The sequence below is a fragment of the Strongylocentrotus purpuratus genome, unplaced genomic scaffold (assembly GCF_000002235.5).
Source record: "Strongylocentrotus purpuratus isolate Spur 01 unplaced genomic scaffold, Spur_5.0 spur5_scaffold_9, whole genome shotgun sequence".
NCBI lineage: Eukaryota > Metazoa > Echinodermata > Echinoidea > Camarodonta > Strongylocentrotidae > Strongylocentrotus > Strongylocentrotus purpuratus.
Window position 1 is genome coordinate 15703256 of NW_022145615.1, and position 18714 is coordinate 15721969.

At 36.6% G+C, this 18714-nt stretch overlaps 1 protein-coding gene across 1 annotated transcript; it reads left to right on the forward strand.

The window, feature by feature from the left end:
* The first annotated feature begins 635 nt into the window (after window positions 1-635).
* LOC115920632 (coiled-coil domain-containing protein 34-like) lies at window positions 636-18645 on the forward strand. Its single transcript, XM_030976890.1, has 3 exons — window positions 636-881; window positions 1723-1930; window positions 17508-18645. The coding sequence occupies exons 1-3, from the start codon at window positions 720-722 to the stop codon at window positions 17732-17734; spliced, it is 597 nt and encodes a 198-aa protein (XP_030832750.1). The 5' UTR covers window positions 636-719; the 3' UTR covers window positions 17735-18645.
* The last annotated feature ends 69 nt before the right edge of the window (window positions 18646-18714 follow it).

The window sequence follows — 18714 nt, forward strand, 5'->3', positions numbered from 1 at the left end:
TAACTTGATGCGCAAGACTCAAAAGAAAAGTCGTAAAATTTCAGCACAAGATTCTTTAGCGGTGAAAAATAATCACAAACAAATGTAGGGGGGGGGGGGGGGCTTCCAGCATTTGCCACATATTGTTTTGCTAACTTCATTTTGTTTAAAGCGTGGTATTTGATGTAAAATATTATTTAAGTTGGTGCTAGAATTTCTAGCACCCTTTATGACCACAAATTGAGAGTATATTATCTTTACCTAAGCTGTTGGTGAGGTGTCGTGATCCTTATTTTTTCACCATATTCTGAATCTTCTCTCCCCCCCCCCTCTCTCTCCCCCTCTCCCTTTTCCATCTCTCTCTCTCTCCTTTCTCTTCCTTCCCCCTTTCTCTCTCACTCTCTTCTCTCTCTCTCTCTCTCTCTCCCTCTCTTCCTCCTTCCCCTACTCTCCTCCCTTTCTCTCCCTTTCTCTCCCTTTCTGTCACTCTGTCTCTCTATCTTTCTCTCTCTCTCTCTCTCTCTCTCCAGCCTCTCCTACCCCTTCCCCCTCTCTCACTCTCCCTCTCTCTCTTACTCTCCCTCTCTCTCTCTCCCTCTCTCTCTTACTCTCCCTCTCCTTCCTCCCCCTTTCTCACTCTCACTTTCTCACTCTCACTCTCTTCTCTTCTTTTCTCTCTTTATCGAGTATAGGCCAAGCTGCAGAGGGAGAAACAGCTGAAGATTGCAGAAGAGAAGAAGATGAAGGTGGAGAAAGCTAAGGTCATTGAGGTCAAGGTCAACATGTGGATTGAGGAAAGAACAACTAAGGAGCAAGAATCGAGAAAAGCCAACTGGAGGCTAGAGAAGACAAAGAAACAACTTGAAGCAGAAGAGAATAGAAGAGTACAGGAGAAAGCAAAGGTGAGTGTTAAAGGGGAAGTCCACCCTGATATTAAGTTGCTTTTAATAAAAGCAGGAAATTGAGAGAAAAAGGTCAGTGAAAGTTTGAGCAAAAACCGACTAGAAATAAGAAAGTTATGAATTTTCAAAGTTGTCATCATTGAAACACAAATTGGCAACACTGTGACATTTCTTGCAAGCTCCTCTCCAATTTTATAAACTTTCGTTTTCTTACTGATTGGTAAGGGAAAAGATGATTCATACAGGGGTTGTATAAAAACATCTTCGAAATAATTATATTTAGGGTGAACGTATCATTGCAAATTTTCTTACTGACAGGTGGTTATCAGCTCTAAATTGACATAGGCAAAAGGAACCAACTGTCACTGCGCATAGGGACTATCATGGTGTTAGTGATATGCGCTATACAAATAACGTTCATTATTATTATTATTACTGCTTAGGCATTGTTTGCTACATAGAGGGCGTAAGTAGCTATGAGTAGTGCAGTGGGGCTTTACGGAAAGTATAGATTTTTGAAGTTTTTAAGTACAGGGCAAATAGCAGGGGAGCTTGCAAATTTCAATGCAAAATATGTCATAGTATTGGCTGTGTTGCCAATTTGTTTTTAACTGAGTGCAACTTCAAAAATAAATATCTTTCTCATTTCTAATCAAAATTTGATCAAATCAAGAGACCAACCTTTGTCATCTCCCATTGAAAGATGTCACTTAAAATGAACCTTTGTGATTGTATTATCATTCTTTGTAGTCTTTAAAATAGTGTTGTTTAAATCTGTGAGATTCTGTTTTCTGCAATTGCCAGAATAAGAAATCACCTTTCATCTTCCCTTATTTTGAAGGAGAACTATGGAGAATGGAGGAGCAAGAAGAAGGCTGAAAAAGAGATGAAGGAGAAGAAGGAGAAGGAAGAACAAAGTGCTGAAGAAGAAGCCGAAAGGAGGAGGAAAGAAGAGGCGGAAGATGCATACCTGAAGTGGAAAGAAGAGGCCAAGACGAGACCATTTCCCCTAGCTACTCGATTTGGCTATCCTCAGGGCTCTGTCAAAGGTAAACCAGTCAAAGTTACTGCCTTATGCACCATTCACAAACCCAACTTAAAGGAGCATTATATAAGTGTGTGAATGGGACCACATCAAAACAATGCACATCACTTTTGTGCTGCTATACAATACAAATAATTGCCACAGCATAATCGTTTATATTATAATTTGAGTAAGGAAATCCTTTGATATTTAAAACTTTTAGGGTTTTGCACGCCTCGGGACGAAAAAATTCCAAGTATCATTCATTCTGATTGCTGATCATTCTAAAGGTTTTCCACTTTTTAAATAAGTTGTTTGAAATCTCTAAATGAAATATGAAAACTCAAAGTAGTACCTGAAAGAGGATGGCTCTGGCATGGCAACAGATATTGCATGCCATTCCAGCCGCGATTTAGAGATTGCATATATGCGCTGCCGATCGTAGCACTACCCGCACGCGCACGATTTTCAATAGAATTATGACGGTGGTAGCTCAGGAACCGGACGGGGAGCTGAGAGGGCCTAGGCCTAGATGGACAAATCTAGCTCTTTCATGGTCTCTTTGACATTAGATGTCATTAGATGTCAGTAATAATGTCAAAGAGACCATGACTGTTTTACAATTGCAAATAATGCATTTGCCATTCAAAAATAAAAATGGATGGAATATGATACTTATAATTGAATATCAAACAGTATTATTTCATAAACCATAATCAATGCATTCAGTCATGTGCTGTTTCACAACAATGTACTGGCAGTCAGGCACACACAATGTCTTGTGACTTTTGAATCAGGCCATTTTGTCTTTAATCTGTGCTCATTCAGCCATACAGTGATGAATATCTCTAATTTGCACACAAAATGTACATAACAACTGCACCAATAGTGTGGTAAGATGACATTGTGATACATTTAAGGTACTATGCCACATTTGCAGGCCAAACCAAATGAAATGGTTAAATTTCAACAGCATTTTAAAGATAATACTTATTAAGAACTTCCCTTCAGTGATTGCTGTTTTATTAGGTGTAATCTATTGCCTCACTCTAAACCCTGCGCATGGTTTTATTTTGATAACAAATGCAGCGATACAAAAATAAAGGAATCTGTCGCTTGTAAACAAAATAAGACGCCATTGTATATTGAGCTACACACACCGGGGTATGTTAGATAGATAGATAGATAGATAACTGGTTTATTAATGAAAAACATCATTGCGGCATAGCCGAATTGCAATGATTTTACAAATATTCCTTTTTTTTAAATGACATAAATACGTTTGTACAAATGTTTAAAATACATTGGGAAATATAAATTCAAAAACATCACTATAAGTAATACGCTAAGACACCGCGAGGGGCATGACGTCTCCGCGAGCCTTTGTATTCTATTGTTTTTTAATGAGATCGCCGACCGAAGTTGGTGCAGCTATCTCCTCCTGAACCCTCCCCTCGGGGTCCCGGTGCCCGGTGCCATCGTCCGGGGGAGAGTCTACTCTGTGGAATTGGATATACTCCGCCCGAGGTCCTCCTCCGTGTCGATGTCCACGGCGAAAACAGACATGATATGCGTGACGACAGAGATACCTCATGCATATTCAACATTACATCCGTATCAAAGAGACACACAACAGATGACCATCAACTCACATTATGTTGCGTATTAAATGCTTTATGCAAAGGGTTGGATTACCGTGAGTAAACCATCTTGCTATGGGATGTGCTTTGTACTAGCTGCACAGGCCAGAGAGATACACGGGGCTAATTCCCGTCGACGTCCAAACTTACAGACCTATTTCCATCATGATTGCCGCGATTTTTATACAGTTTTCGTGAATGGAGGTATGAAATCAAAGCTTATTTTGTGATTATTACGGCCATGTTTACTGAATTTTGATTATCATTTTCTAAAGGAAAGTTTTCACAAGAAAACCATTGGACTGACAGCTCAGTCGCAAGCTAACTTCAGTCAACACACGTACACAGTATACAGTATACACGGTGCTTTGACTGAGTGAGCTGCGCTAGAGTCGAAGAGTATGGGGGCCAAGCAGGCCAATATTCGTACAACTATACAAGTACACATACGTCTATCCATCCATCAAAGAACCCGTCCACACAACAGCGTGCGGGCCGAAGTGCCATAAATTTGTTTCTTATATTTACAGTAAATTACAAGAAAGCATTAAATAAGGTAATGAATTGTACATTTGCATATTAATAGTTCAATATCAACCAGATTATCTTCATCACCATGAAGTGGCACTTTACTGGAAGAAGACAGTAGCATGTGACTTTATGCATTGCAAAACAGTCAGTTGCGTAATGAGTAAAATTGTTTGGGGGGAGGGGGGGGGGGGGGGTGTGCAGAAAATAATCTGCATCACCATGCACCATTCTTGCATGTTACATGAAGGCTCCAAGAAACGTTTTTCAAAGTGGGGGGGGGGGGGGGGGGGGGGGGGTCAGTTAGATCGCAGCGGGTTGAGTGTATATAGGCGTGGGGTCCACGGGTTTCAAGGGGCTATAAACCCCCGAAAGCTCAGGGGTTTTAGGCATTTAATTAGGGTCAGATGAGCATATTTTTAATACTTTATTTGTGACACTGGCAGGTCACTAATTGGCGTGGGGTCCATACGAAGATTTGCGTAGTGTTGTGTAACAACTACGCTGGCCTACGTTACTATATGCTGAGGGAGGCAAAGGGGTACGCAAGATGGACGCAAACAATTCAACATGTTTAATTTTTTTCGTGTACTTTCGGCGTAGAAACTAGACACAGAAAGTACGCAACACTACGCTACTGTACGCCATGCCTACGCAACAGCACGCTACCCTACGCCAGATCGACAAAGCAGTAAAAGCTTTCCACACAGTAAGCAACCGTAAGCAAACCTGTACGCCAGCCTACGCATAACCTACGCAAGGACTAAAGTGAAGCAGTAAAAGCTTTCCACACAGTAAGCAACCGTAAGCAAACCTGTATGCCAGCCTACGCATAACCTACGCAAGGACTAAAGTGAAGCAACATTTTTCCATTAATATGCAGCCTAATTTATGTGTAGTCGGTACGCAACACTACGCAACTCTACGCAGTTACAGTGTGAAAGAGGCTTAAAGAATAACTACCGGTAGAGTTTTGTTTTTATGAATGGCAAATAAAGTTCTTGGTGGTTTTAATTTAGAGAGTCCCTATATATCTATTTACACCCCTCGCCCCCCTCTAGAATCCCGCGGATTTCCGCGGGTCCTGCTAGTATTGCATATATTCAAACTGCATCAAAAATTGATATTATTGTTATTATGACAATACTGTGGAGTAGTAAGATATAAGTTTAAAGTATGTTCGGCGTTTCAAGGGGGAACAAATGCCGTCCTTAATATCATTCCAGGGGTTTTTCAATTTGAAAGTCTGGTTTCTTTGATTGTTAATTAACCCCTATCCTGTGTATTTACAAGCAAAAGATTTTAGTTATCAGAATCGGTTCATATCTCCTTTTGAATGGTTTGACATGCCATTACATTTATATGACACTAAACTCATTATAATTTGAGAAATAGTAGCTTTGCAATTATGTTCATTCTCTATGGGATGTCGTCTGCTTGGGCAGTGTTGGTCCATATAGTTACGTCATTAAAACATCGTTATTTTTCCGACGAATCTCTCGTATATCCCAGCTGCTATGGAGGTGGTTCTATTTGTATTTTTTATAAATCACCCGATATGTAGTTAACCTAAAACTTGTCCGATGGCCATCTGTTAGCTTACCAGTTTCTAGTGATACATTAGTTGACATATTTGTGATCTTCTTTGAATTTCACCTTTAACATGAATGTGTAAATGTAGTGTTACTGCCTTCAAACAGATTGGCTCATTAATATCATTTTTCTTCTAGGCAAATTTCAATTTAAAAAAACACGAAAATGCAAAACAAATATGTAATAACTGATATATTTTCACTGTTTTATCCTTTTTGTTAGGAAGGGGGGGGGGGATGGGATACTTTTAGTATAGACTGCATCAAATCACCTAAAAATAAGAATGGATTTACACCCTATAAAAAACAACCTCTTCAAAATACACTATAATATCAAACTCTTACACATTCATTTGTGTACATTCTGTTTAGGATCACATTCACTAACTTCTTTTGTATATCGCTCTTACAAAGTAAAAAGCTGTCAAATGCGGTGCTTTGGCGAATATCTCTAATGATAGTAAACACGATAGTGTTGAGTTTCTTACCCTGTCAGAGTGATTGGTCCAAGGCCAATTTATTTCATGCACGATGCAGGGTTTGTCACTGCGTGCTTTTAAAAGTTTTACATTTTGTAGAGATGTTGTAGTCTAGTGGATAAGTCTCCATACTGTGCACCACAAGGTACAGGGTTCAAATTTCTGCCGCAGCTCTAAGCTTCTTTAGCAAGACATTTATCTACATTTGCCACACTCCACCAAGGTGTACCTGGCCAGATTTATTCCTTGAATGCACCGATAGAGCTGCAAACCATTATGTTTTTCCCAGAAATATTTTGTTTTCTTTCTCAAAAACTATTAGTACGTTTGTTTCTGTGTGTGTTGCATATACCGCACGTCAGTCAGTTGCCCTTGAATGTTGATCACTACTTCAATAAAAAAACTTCTATAGAGATTTATTGATAGTGCGAATTTACAAATAGTAAAAAGGGAAAAAAATTAAAAGGTGTAAATATTCTCAAAAAGAATAAAACATTGATGATAACAAAAACACAACAACAAAAACCTACCTACACTGTACTTGTAAATAAAGTATACACTCATGTAGGTCCTAATATGAGGACATTTCTGCATTGTAAGTGTTACACAGAGATTTACGGTACATTTTTTTTGTGGTCAATACAAAACATTAATATGATAAAAGACTAGTTTATTATCATCTTTTTTAACATATTTACACTGAATGTTTGCAAGAAATGTTTGCTTTAAAATACAGCACCTTTTAAAATGAGTTTTAGAACCTTCAGAACCTGATTTGAATGAACAGCATTTTGACGTAGAAAAAATTAAAAAAAAAAAAAAAAATGTTTGTATCGAGCTTGCAATGGGCAGACACCGTATAAGTCGCCATTTTGGTTGAGTTGCCAAGCAAAACAGCGTTATGTGTGTGTGTGTGTGTGTGTGTGTGTTGCATTCAAGTGCAAGTTTGGACAATTTATAAATGAAAATATTAGTATTTTCTCGTGCTGAATGCAGCAAACATCGCTTTAAATAATGTTTAAATTATTATTAATGATATTACAGTTGGGAAATACTTCCTGAAAATATCAAACATACAGTCATGATTCAGTGGCTAAGCAATGGCCTCGTTACTGTGATGCCCCAGAATAACAATCGTGTTGATCAACTATAATAGCGAGCTTTCGATTTAAGGCACGCGACGTGAGCTACTACGCGTGACGTCATATTTATACCCTGCGCATGCGTGAGCTTCTGGGCCCACGTTCCCTTCCAAATCACCCGACAGGAGTCGGGCAATTTCCGGGCAATCGCCGTCGCCGTCGCCGTCGCCGTGAAAACGTCAACATGAGTGTAGTTTTATCACCTTCTTTTGTTGTTGTTCTTTGTTTTTATTATTCTATTATTTCCTCTTGCTATCTTTTGTTTCTACTTCTGTCACCTTTTCTTATGTTATTTTTTGTTTCTTCGTCCTTCTACCACCTTCTCTTATTTTATTCTTTGTTTTTATCATTCTATCATTTCCTCTTTCTATCTTTCCTTATGTTATTCTTTGTTTCTTCTTTCTATCATCTTCTCTTATGTTATTCTTTGTTTTATCATTCTATCACTTTCTGTCTCTCCTTATGTTATTCTTTGTTTCTTCCTTCTATCACCTTCTCTTTTGTTATTCTTTGTTTTTTTCATTCAATCACTTTCTCTTTCTGTCTTTCCTTATATTATTCTGTGTATCATTCTATCACTTCCTCTTTCTATCTGTCCTTATGTTATTCTTTGTTTCTTCCTTCTATCACCTTCTCTTATGTTATTCTTCGTTATAAAATCCTTCACTTTCTCTTTCTATCTTTCCTTATGTTATTCTTTGTTTCTTCCTTCTATCACCTTCTCTTATGTTATTCTTCGTTTTACCATGCATTCTATCACTTACTCTTTCTGTCTTTCCTTATGTCATTCTTTGTTTAATCATTATATCATTTCCTCTTTCTATCTTACCTTATGTTATTTTTTGTTTCTTCCTTCTATCACCTTCTCTTATGTTATTCTGTGTTTTACCATTCTATCACTTTATCTTTTTGCTTTTACTTATGTTATTCTTTGTTTCATCATTATATCACTTCCTCTTTCTATCTTTCCTTATGTTATTCTTTGTTTCGACCTTCTACCACCACCTCCAATGTAATTCTTTGTCTTTATCATTATACAGTGTATATCACTTTCTCTTTCTGTCTTTCCTTATGTTATCCTTTGTTTATTCTTCTATCACCTTTTCTTATGTTATTTTTTGTTTTATCATTTTAACTTTTTATTTCTGTCATCCTCATGTTATTCTTTGTATCAGATTTTCGCGCACTGTGAATTTATTACCTGTTTAATCACCTGATCTAAAAAAAATTGGTCACGTGACCGACGTAAGTACTGACGTGAAAAATCATGCATCTTAATATATGCACAATCAGTGAAAGTTATAACGATCACTTTTCAATGTGTGAATAGATAAAAGACTTTTCAGCTGTTCCTCTATTTAAATACTCAAAGAATGATACTGGCAAGACTTAGGCGTGCATGATTTGGTAATGGCATTTAAATGTCTTGGAGCGTACACAATAGAGCAAGGTGTTTCATTGTTATGGAAATCCTCTTTACATGTAAAGTATATGATTATTTGCTTTCTTTGCTTTCCTGTAAGCTCTTCTGTAAGCTATTCTCTTTCTTCTGGACATTCTATTTCCTTTGATAAATACATCTTTGATTGCTGCCTGCAACACAAGTGTGAAGTTCACATGTGTTATCAATGCTCTCTTCATCAATAAATAGATTCCATGGAATACATTCAATTGTTTTCTGTAAATCTACGTTATCTGCTTTGTGAAAGTGATGGAAAACCCTAGGAAGCAACTGTGGCACAAGACTACAGTCCAATTCAAATGGAACCGAGTTATGAATATATGGAAACCACTGCATAAAATGATGGATTTGAAAGAAGAAAAATGTGGGGTGATAAGAACAAAGGACTTATTTAGTGCATCACAGACGGTAGCATTAGATGATGGGGGACGATAGCATACACCCAAAAAGAGCTTGCCTTCATTTCGTGGTAAACTTAATTGAACCCATAACAACTCGCAGCTGGGAATCTCAAATTCGGGGCGATGAATCGTTTTCATGCAAAAAGTACACCTCCTCCGTTGTGATTGCGTTCTTTTACAAATTTCACCATCGCAGGAATCAGAGTTCATCCATCTATTTCTTCGGAAGTAACTCTCACTTTCAGGTCATTCAGTTTATTACCAAGGGAACAGGCATTTAGTAGTAGACAATTGAGTGTATGACGTAACAAATTTGAATGTTCAGGTCCCGGATTACGCTCCATGTCACCAGACATGATCAATTTCAAAAGTGGAGTATTTGATGTTAATTGAAAGGTGGAAATATCATTGTTTCAAAGATATCTAGTTTTTAAATATCAACCTTTGTGTAGTTGCTTAAAAATCTTATCAGTTCAGTGGTTGTTGTTGTTCAGTCAAGTTCAACTCTTATTGACAATATTTTTGTCAATGACACAAGTCTAGTGTTAAAAAGCGGTATTTTACTGGCAGACATTTCAGACCACCTTCCAATTTTTGTATTCAATCGGTCAAAACTTAGTGAATGGCTTAAGCGTGATCAATGTAATATAACTTGTACAAGAGACATGTCTTGCTCAAACTTTGAAAAATTTAGGGTTGCCCTGACTGAACATTCTTGGGAATATGTGATGCATGAAGAGTCATTTGACAGAGCTTATGAAGTATTTCTCAGTGAATTTAATATCATACAGAATTCTTGTTTTCCTTTGAAAGAAAAGCATTGCAGAAAAAGGGAATCTAAACCATGGATTGGAATAGCAATATTGAAATCATGTAAGAAAAAGATAGAGCTATACAAAAAGTATTTGAAGAACCCTTCTGCATACAGGAAAAAAGTATACCGACAGTATCGAAATACTTTAACTTCAATTATTCGAGGGTCAAAAGAATCTTACTATGCAAAGCAGTTTGAAGAAAGTAATTGCAGTAAACGAACCTGGAATATTATTAACAATATGTTGAATATGGGAATCAAAAGAAACAACCAAGACTGTTTTCGTGATGAAAATAATAAGAAACTTACAGATCCTGTTGATATTGCAAACAAATTCAATGAATATTTCATAAGCATTGGGACAATGTTCACAGATACAAGTAATATTGACATGCTGAAGTGTAGATCTTATATGAATGGTCAATATCAACAGTCAATGTTTCTGAAACCAATAGAAGGTCATGAAATTATAGATATAGTGAAGGCACTGAAAATAGGTAAAAGTCCTGGTCATGATAATTTAACTGTTTCTGTCATTAAAGAATCGATCTATTTCATTCTTGCTCCACTTGTACATATTTTTAACCTTTCCCTCTCCACTGGTAAATTCCCTCACAGTATGAAGCTGGCGAGGGTGACTCCGATCTACAAGAAAGGCTCTCTCGATCAGTTTTGTAATTATAGACCGGTGTCACTCTTGCCCGTTTTCTCCAAAATCTTGGAAAAATTATTTTACTCTTGATTATTGTCCTACATTGAGAAACAAGGGATTTTGTCAAATTTTCAATATGGCTTCAGATCTGGTCATTCAACTATATTGGCCTTGACGTATTTTTTGGACCAAGTACTTACTTCCCTTGATGATGGCAAACATTCACTCTGTTTGTCATTGGATATCTCAAAAGCTTTTGACTCAATTAATCATCAAGCCTTATTATCCAAATTGGAGTACTATGGTGTGAGGGGTTTGCCATTACAGTGGATAAATGATTATTTAAAGGAAAGAAAACAATATGTTGTTTATGATAATGCAACTTCATTTGAAAAAGAAGTTATATGCGGAGTGCCCCAACTTAAGGGTCAATAATTGGGCCACTGTTGTTTATTCTATATTATAAATGATTTGCCAAATGTTTCCTCAACTTTAATACCAATGTCTCTTTAAGCGAGAAGAAACTAGATACTCTTGTCCATAATATGAATAAAGAAATACAAAAGGTTAATATTTGGTACAAAGTGAATGGGTTAAGGATAAACATTGAGAAAACAAATTTTATGCATTTTGCACCATTGAATAAACAATATGATAAGAACTTACTTACTCTTAAGTTTGTTGATTCACTAGAGCCCATAAAGCAAGTACATAGTGCCCGCTTCTTGGGAGTTAATATTGATGACAAGTTATCATGGTCTTTACATATTAATGATATTGCATTGCAGATCTCAAGAATTACTGGAGTTTAAATGTCAAAACTGAAATTTACCGTCAAAGGTACTGCTTTTGCTATACATTTCATTAATTCTTCCTCATTTACAATATGGTAATATGCTATGGATAAATGCATCAAATACATTGTTAAATCGTTTACATTTGTTGCCAAAACGTGTAATACGCATAGTTGCCAAGTCTCATTATTTGGCCTATACTAACAATATCTTTAAACAATTAAGGGTTTTGACTTTATATGAATTAGGTAGGTTACAACTGGGAAAATTTATGTACAGGTCTGAAAAGGGACTATTACCAAACTCACTTCAAAACTGGTTTAGATGCAACAGTGATGTACATTGTTATAACACCCATAACTCCAAGAATTTGCATAGCATTTATTACAGAACTGCTACTGGCCAAAGAAGTGTGAAGTATCAGGGTTACCTCACTTGGTCTCCTTTAGATGACAGTCTCAAACAATCTGCATCATTAGGACAATTTAAGTTGAAATATAAACAATATCTTTGCAATTCTCAATAGTCATATCAATTTAAAAATAATTATTATTATGTTTCAAATCAAAATTATGTTATCATCGGGTCAATTTAATCTAATTATAAAACCAGACATTTGAAGGTAGAGTCCACCCTGAGGATGGGTTTTCTCCGCCTTTACTTGGCCACACACATTCTCAGGGTGGACTTCCCGTTCATTGCTACCGGGGCTAGACTCGATAAGCTTCGCTTTTTCTAGCCCCATCTACATTACTTACCTTTTTATGTTTTAATGTTGATGTTTGTTAACTGATGTAGATTTTCATTGTTCTTTTATGCTTATGTATCTGTTTTTCATTTGCTCTGTGTTTCAAATGTGTACAATGTATTCTGTTATCTTGTATATTTTTCTGGTTTTTAATGTGGAAGATAAATGAAATGAAATGAAACTAGACATATAATACTTGTTTGGAACAAGTATAGGTGGGCTGGTCAACTAAAATTTGAGACAAAATAGAGCAAAAATAAGCGAGATACTGCTAAAAAGACAAGGTCATGTAGATTCATGATGTGAACGAAATTGATGATCATGATGACGATGGTCATGATGATGATGATGATGATAATAATGATGATGATGATGATGATAATAATGATGATGATGATTATCATCATTATGAGAATGATGATCATGATGATAATGATGATGATCATGATGATATTGATGATGATCTTAATCATGAGCGTGATCGTGACATCTTATTGAAAAAATGAGGGATGGTTAAGATATCATATATTCTCAGCTACAACATATTCAAAAATCAACAAAATCCAAGCAGAAATAACGGCGTTATTGCTCGCAAAAGATAGGAATGTAGAATCCAAATTTAACAAAAAGTCATCTCCCATAGGGATTACACACAAAAAGTAATGGATCAAGCGAAAATAGTGTAATAATAAAGTAAATAAAATATGTATGATATACAGCCCACCTGATAATAAATAATAAAAGCAATTTTAACAAAAATATAAGGTGGTCTGTATGATATACAGCCCACCTGATAAAGGCAATTTTAACAAAATTATAAGGTGGTCTGTATTAGATACAGCCCACCTGATAAATATGCAAAAAAGCTGCAATGCAAAGAGTATAAAGTACGTACTGTAGCGCCATTTTCAAATGAGAAGATAAGTCGATATGTTGCTGGGTGTTAATTTGTGTGTAATGTGTAATGTGTTTCATTATACAATGCAGGTAGTCTGGCTTTGGTTCTGCGGACTTTCAAAGTTTCCCATTTTAGATTTTCCAGCATCTTTGTAACACTCGATTCCCTGTCATAGTCCCTCGTTGTGAATGTCTAGTTTGTCCTGGTCTGACTTATGCTGTGGGTCCCATAAACTGTACATGTAGCTGCATATAACTCTAATTTGGGCCTACATGTAATTTGATGAAGTTTGGTCAATATGTGTGGCACAACCGAGTCCCTTTGAATTCAGGTAGGGGTGGTGTTGCACTTCTTCCAGGGTGACGTTACGCAACCTGTACTTGGTTTGAACTGGTTTCTTTTTAGTGGTTATTTAATTGGAAAACTGTGGCTGCAATTGCTGCTGTATTAAAAACTGTTCTATTGATTCTCAACATTTCAAACACCACTGTTCAAAACTCAACTGATTTCACTAAAAATCGGTACTTAAGTGACAATTTATGACACCTAAGTAGCAGTAAAATACAATTTTTGTCTCGTCTGCGTAGCAAAAAAGCGAGACTTAGGCGCCGCTTTTCCGGTGACGGCGGCGGAGGCGTCAACATCAAAAACTTAACCTATATTCAGAGAATTTCGTTTTTTGGGGCCTGCTAATGGGCCACCCTTCCTATAAATAATGTTCCAACTTCAATTTTTCATCATATCGAATTGCGTAATGCAGGCGAGACCGCTGAGAGCGTTTCCCTCATTTTTTTTTTGGTATCATTATCCCAGATGGTCTAAAGAATATATGTAGTGAAAACTGATGTTTGAATATGAAGATAATATGATTTATGGGTAAAAATGTGAACTTTATTACCTTACTTCCATAAATTACCATAAATATGCAAATGAGTAAATGAGTGAAAGAATAATAATTACCATAGTAATCTATGTTATAAGACCGTGTCAAAAATCCACGTTGCTACAATAACCACGAAAGGAGGTGTGAGCTTAGTTAGCTTCCTTTTAAAGATACTACGTCCCTTTTGCAGCCAACATCATCTTATGAAGAGCTTTGCAGGAATTATGAATATGTCATGTATGTCCTATCTGTGAAAATTTATAGTTAGCAGTGTCCTTGAATTCAAATTTTGCAAGAAAATCTGTTTACTTGCTAGACTTCACTGTCAGACACTATTGAGTGACTGAATGGCTTTTTTTTTTCTTCTTTGGTAATAACATACATAAAATGAGCTGTAAAGGGTACATGAGCATTTGTCTACATCAATAACCCACTTCTTGTAAAGGCCAAAATTAAACTTATTGAATCTTTGCGCAGCATTAAGCGTACGACCATTCAGTTCAATGGTTTGAAAATCAGACTACCGGTATTACTTACTGGCTCTATAGCTCTTAAGTCGATTCGACAACTAATAGTCGTTATATACCTCACTTAAGAAATCCAGCCATGTGATTGGTCGAAATTGCATTCATAAACTTTAACTATTCCTGTAAAATTCCCGGTAAAATTCCAAACCCATGTAATAGTTTTAAAAAATAGTTCTAAAATCCCAGTTACCATGGTTACTGGGAAATTAGTTCAGTCTTGGTGAAATACTCATCGGTTCACATGTTAAAAAAAGGTCTGAACGATCGAGGATACCGTACGTGTGCGATGAATTGGTCGGTAATTTCAATACAATTGAATCTCGATCGATCTTACCGACAATTTTATCTTGCATTGTTGACATGAAGACGAAATAAACTTCCAAAAACAACATCTGCCGATAGATATGATCTAAGTTCATGCCAATGCATTGCAAAAGTAAAAGAAGGGCCCGTTTAATGGAGCTGCCGCGAAGCATCCAACACGCGAAGCCGTTTTCAATCCATTTTAATGTATACATCAGAGAAAACTGCTTAGTGTTGTATCGGTGCGCGATGGCCGAGCGGTCTAAGGCTGTGATTTTAATCACATCATCGTTGGTACGCAAGAGATTGAATCCCATCTTCGACAAAAAAACAAAAAACAAAAAAAAATTGTTAGTCTACTCTCAAAGATACACTCATAAAAAACAACCGTGCAGATAAACTAGATAAAGACCAAGGTGGTGTCATAAGTTGACTCTTTTTTTTTTTGGCATATAAAAGTATTAATGACTGCTTTAATATTCTAGAAATAGTATGGTATTAATGACTGCTTTGAGAGAAATAGTTGTTTTTATACGCTCAAGGGAAGGTTACAATTGTGCTATTGCCCGAGGCGTGAGTGTATCTTTGAGAGTATAGACTATATCTAGATTCTAGTCTAAGCAAGATATTTTTACAATTTTGGGGGTGGGCCGGCCCTGTGGGGAATATGGAGAAAAACCTGCGCTTTCATATGACACCTCACTTATTGAGTATCACCTTCAGGATCACAACAGATAAAGGTTTGAATCTTGAATTGAAAGAAAAAAAAACTTTTTTTGCATGGTCGGGCAATGCACATAGACTGCATAGAGACTGCATTGCGTGCAATCTCTATGGGAAGAATTAGCACACAACATCGGGTGTGCGATCAGACACCCTGACTAGTACTAGGCCTAGATCTAAGCATTTTCAGCAACTAAACGAACATGTTTATGGATAATTTCACGTACCCTTTTTGTTGTTCTTGCTGTCAGCGAGTCTTGCATTTGATAAGTTGAAAACTTGGGAGAGTTTCTTTAGCCATTTTTGTCTTGCTTGGAATTGTCTTGTCTTGTATGAAAATACTGACCAATTCTTTGCACACGTACGGTATCCTCAATCGCTCAAACCATTTCACCAAGACTGAACTATTTTTTCGGTAACCATGGTTACTGGGATTTTAGAACTATTTTTTAGGAATAGTTAAAGTTTATGAATGCAATTTCGACCAATCAGATGGCTGGATTTCTTAAGTGAGGTATATAATTGATTTTATACGCTCTCGGGAAGATTACAATTTGGCTATTGCCTTCGGCACGCCGCGGGCAATAGCACAATTCTAACCTTCCCTTGAGCGTATAAAAACAACCATTTCTCTCAAAGCAGTCATTAATACTATATTATTTTCCCACTTAAAGACATTTTCAGGTCCCCTTTTTTTAGGGAAGTTCTAAATTCGTTTTATCTTTCAAATGCTGTTAGAATTTAACTTTTTCATTTTTTGGGCCTGCAAATGGGACATAGTACCTTTAACATCCTGCAGAATACTCGGGAGTATCTCAGTAGTGGTGCTGAATAACTACTGTGTGTGAATAACAGAGATAAAACAAAATATGACTATTGTTTCAAAGTACACAAATTGTTCCTTTCACATAGTAATAATAATTGAAACTATTTAAACTGGAAAATGCATTAATACTTTCTACACTTTCATCTGTAATATGTTCTTTTCTCTTAGAATGCTTTCTTTGTAAGCAAACCTAAGTAACCTTCAAAGAGTATTTATCAAGTTTGAGACTAGAGTAAAGCAATTAGAAATATTGAGATTCACGTTCAAACTCTTATCATGTAACTATTTCTTTCACTTCTATACTTCAATAAATGTTGTCTTCTTTAAAGCAAAGTAATGAATATATTGTCTTTGTCTTGTTTCTGAATCATAAATCTATCATTAGCAAATTATAAATCACATTACAATGATTCATTCTCTTTCCTAACTATTAAAACAAGTATTAAAACGCGATGTTACCCCTAGAACGATTTAAACAAGGCTAATTGTAAGGCGAATCACTCAAATTTTGCCTAAAAATATCACACCGCTTTATAATTTGTGTGTACATGTAGGTGTACTACAATTAATACTAAAAGAAATCCTAAAGCTTAAGAAAAATAGTTCTCATGTGTACTCCCGAATTTACGAGGTATTGACCTTAAACCAACAATAATAAATGTTTCCAAATAACTGACAACTATCATGAGACATTTCAGCATCTCTAACAATTTAGAAGCCCCCCCCCCCAGGCAATGCAGTTTCAAAAAAGCCCAGGCTAGATAGGGTTAAGAAGGCAAACGTGTCCAAGGCCAAGACGAGATCACTACAACTAGCTTATCCCTTTGGATACCTTCAGAGCTCTCTCCAAGTCTTACCAATACCAGGCCAAGTCTTGATTTGAAACACTTATTTTGTCTAATTGATTTTTGTCTTAAGGGGTGATACTCCCTACTCCAAATTTCTTTTGTTATATCTTTTAACCCTTGCCTGCTATCAGAAAACACATGGGTACCTTTTTATATGTTTTGCTAAAGAAATAAGTTATTTACTGTTAGCTCATAGTTATACCTGAAACAATTTTGCAGTCATGTCAGCAAACTTGTAAATGTGAGGATTGTTTGTCTGCTGTTGACTGCTTTTTTACATCACTATCAGAAGCTTAATTAAAAAATGCTGTATTTTTTTTTACTACTTGTGTTCACACATAGGCTACCATGACAAGGCAAGCTACGCCATTCCCAGCTACTACAACCCAGTCCCCTGGATGCCTATCCACACCCCTAAAGAGCACACCAAGCCTGTTGCAAAGGGGAAGAAAGGGCGGGGTAAGAGGACCAATGCTACCTCATTAGGGAGGCAGATACAACAAGCGTTGTCACCCCCTCTGCTCTTCAGAGAACGGTCAGCAAAGGATAAGCTTGGGAAACTGAGGTGACATTAAGGGTAAAAGACAGTGAAGAACATTTCTTCTGTAAATCCTGTATTTGATAAAAACCTTTAATCTGTTCTTAGCAACAGATTAAAGGGCGGGTGAAGAGGACCAATGCTACCTCATCAGGGAGGCAGATGCAACAAGCGTTATCACCCCCTCTGCTCTTCAGAGAACGGTCAGCACAAGAGAAGCTAGGGAAAGGGGGGTAGTTGAGGGGGGGGGGGGGGGATTTGTTTTGTTTAGTGCTCACTATCACCCCTGCACACTATCACCCCTGCACAATGCATTTTTTGTGACGTAGGGTCCTCACAACACAGATTTGTAATATAACCAAATTCAATGTAGTTTGCTCAGTATTGTGTGCGTCTGTAAAATGGCGCCTGTCTGGAATGCTCTCCAGGGAGTGAAAAATGTGCATACACTGTCTGCAGGCAAACCCGAATTCTATGACTGGGGCAGTAACATATATGTAAAGTGCTAGAGACATTGTCAATGTTTTAAGCACTACAGGGTATATAAACGCGGAATAGCATTATCAGATGAATTGATTGAATGCCAATAGCTGATTGACTGAAAAGTGTCTTGCTCCAAACCTGCCTAATTCATTTAATTTGCAATAAGAACATTTGATTTTCATGAAATACTTTAAAATTATTTATTTTCTCTTTAAAGATATTATCTCCCTTTTGCAGCCAACATCAATTCTTTTGCATTTGCAAATGTGATGAAAAACTAACAAATACGCCTCAAATGGCTCTAATTGCGCAATTTGACAGTTTATGCGCGATTTGAGAGCTATACACATCGTTTTCAAGATTGCGCAATAAATAAAGATAAGAAACATAAATCGATGTCGCAAACAGGTAGAGGAGCTCAAGCGCAACATAATGATACTACTTAGGAGACCATACCATTCTTTTTAAGAAAGATATTTGCAAATGTGATGAAAAACTAAAAAAATGCTTCAAATGACTCTTTTATTG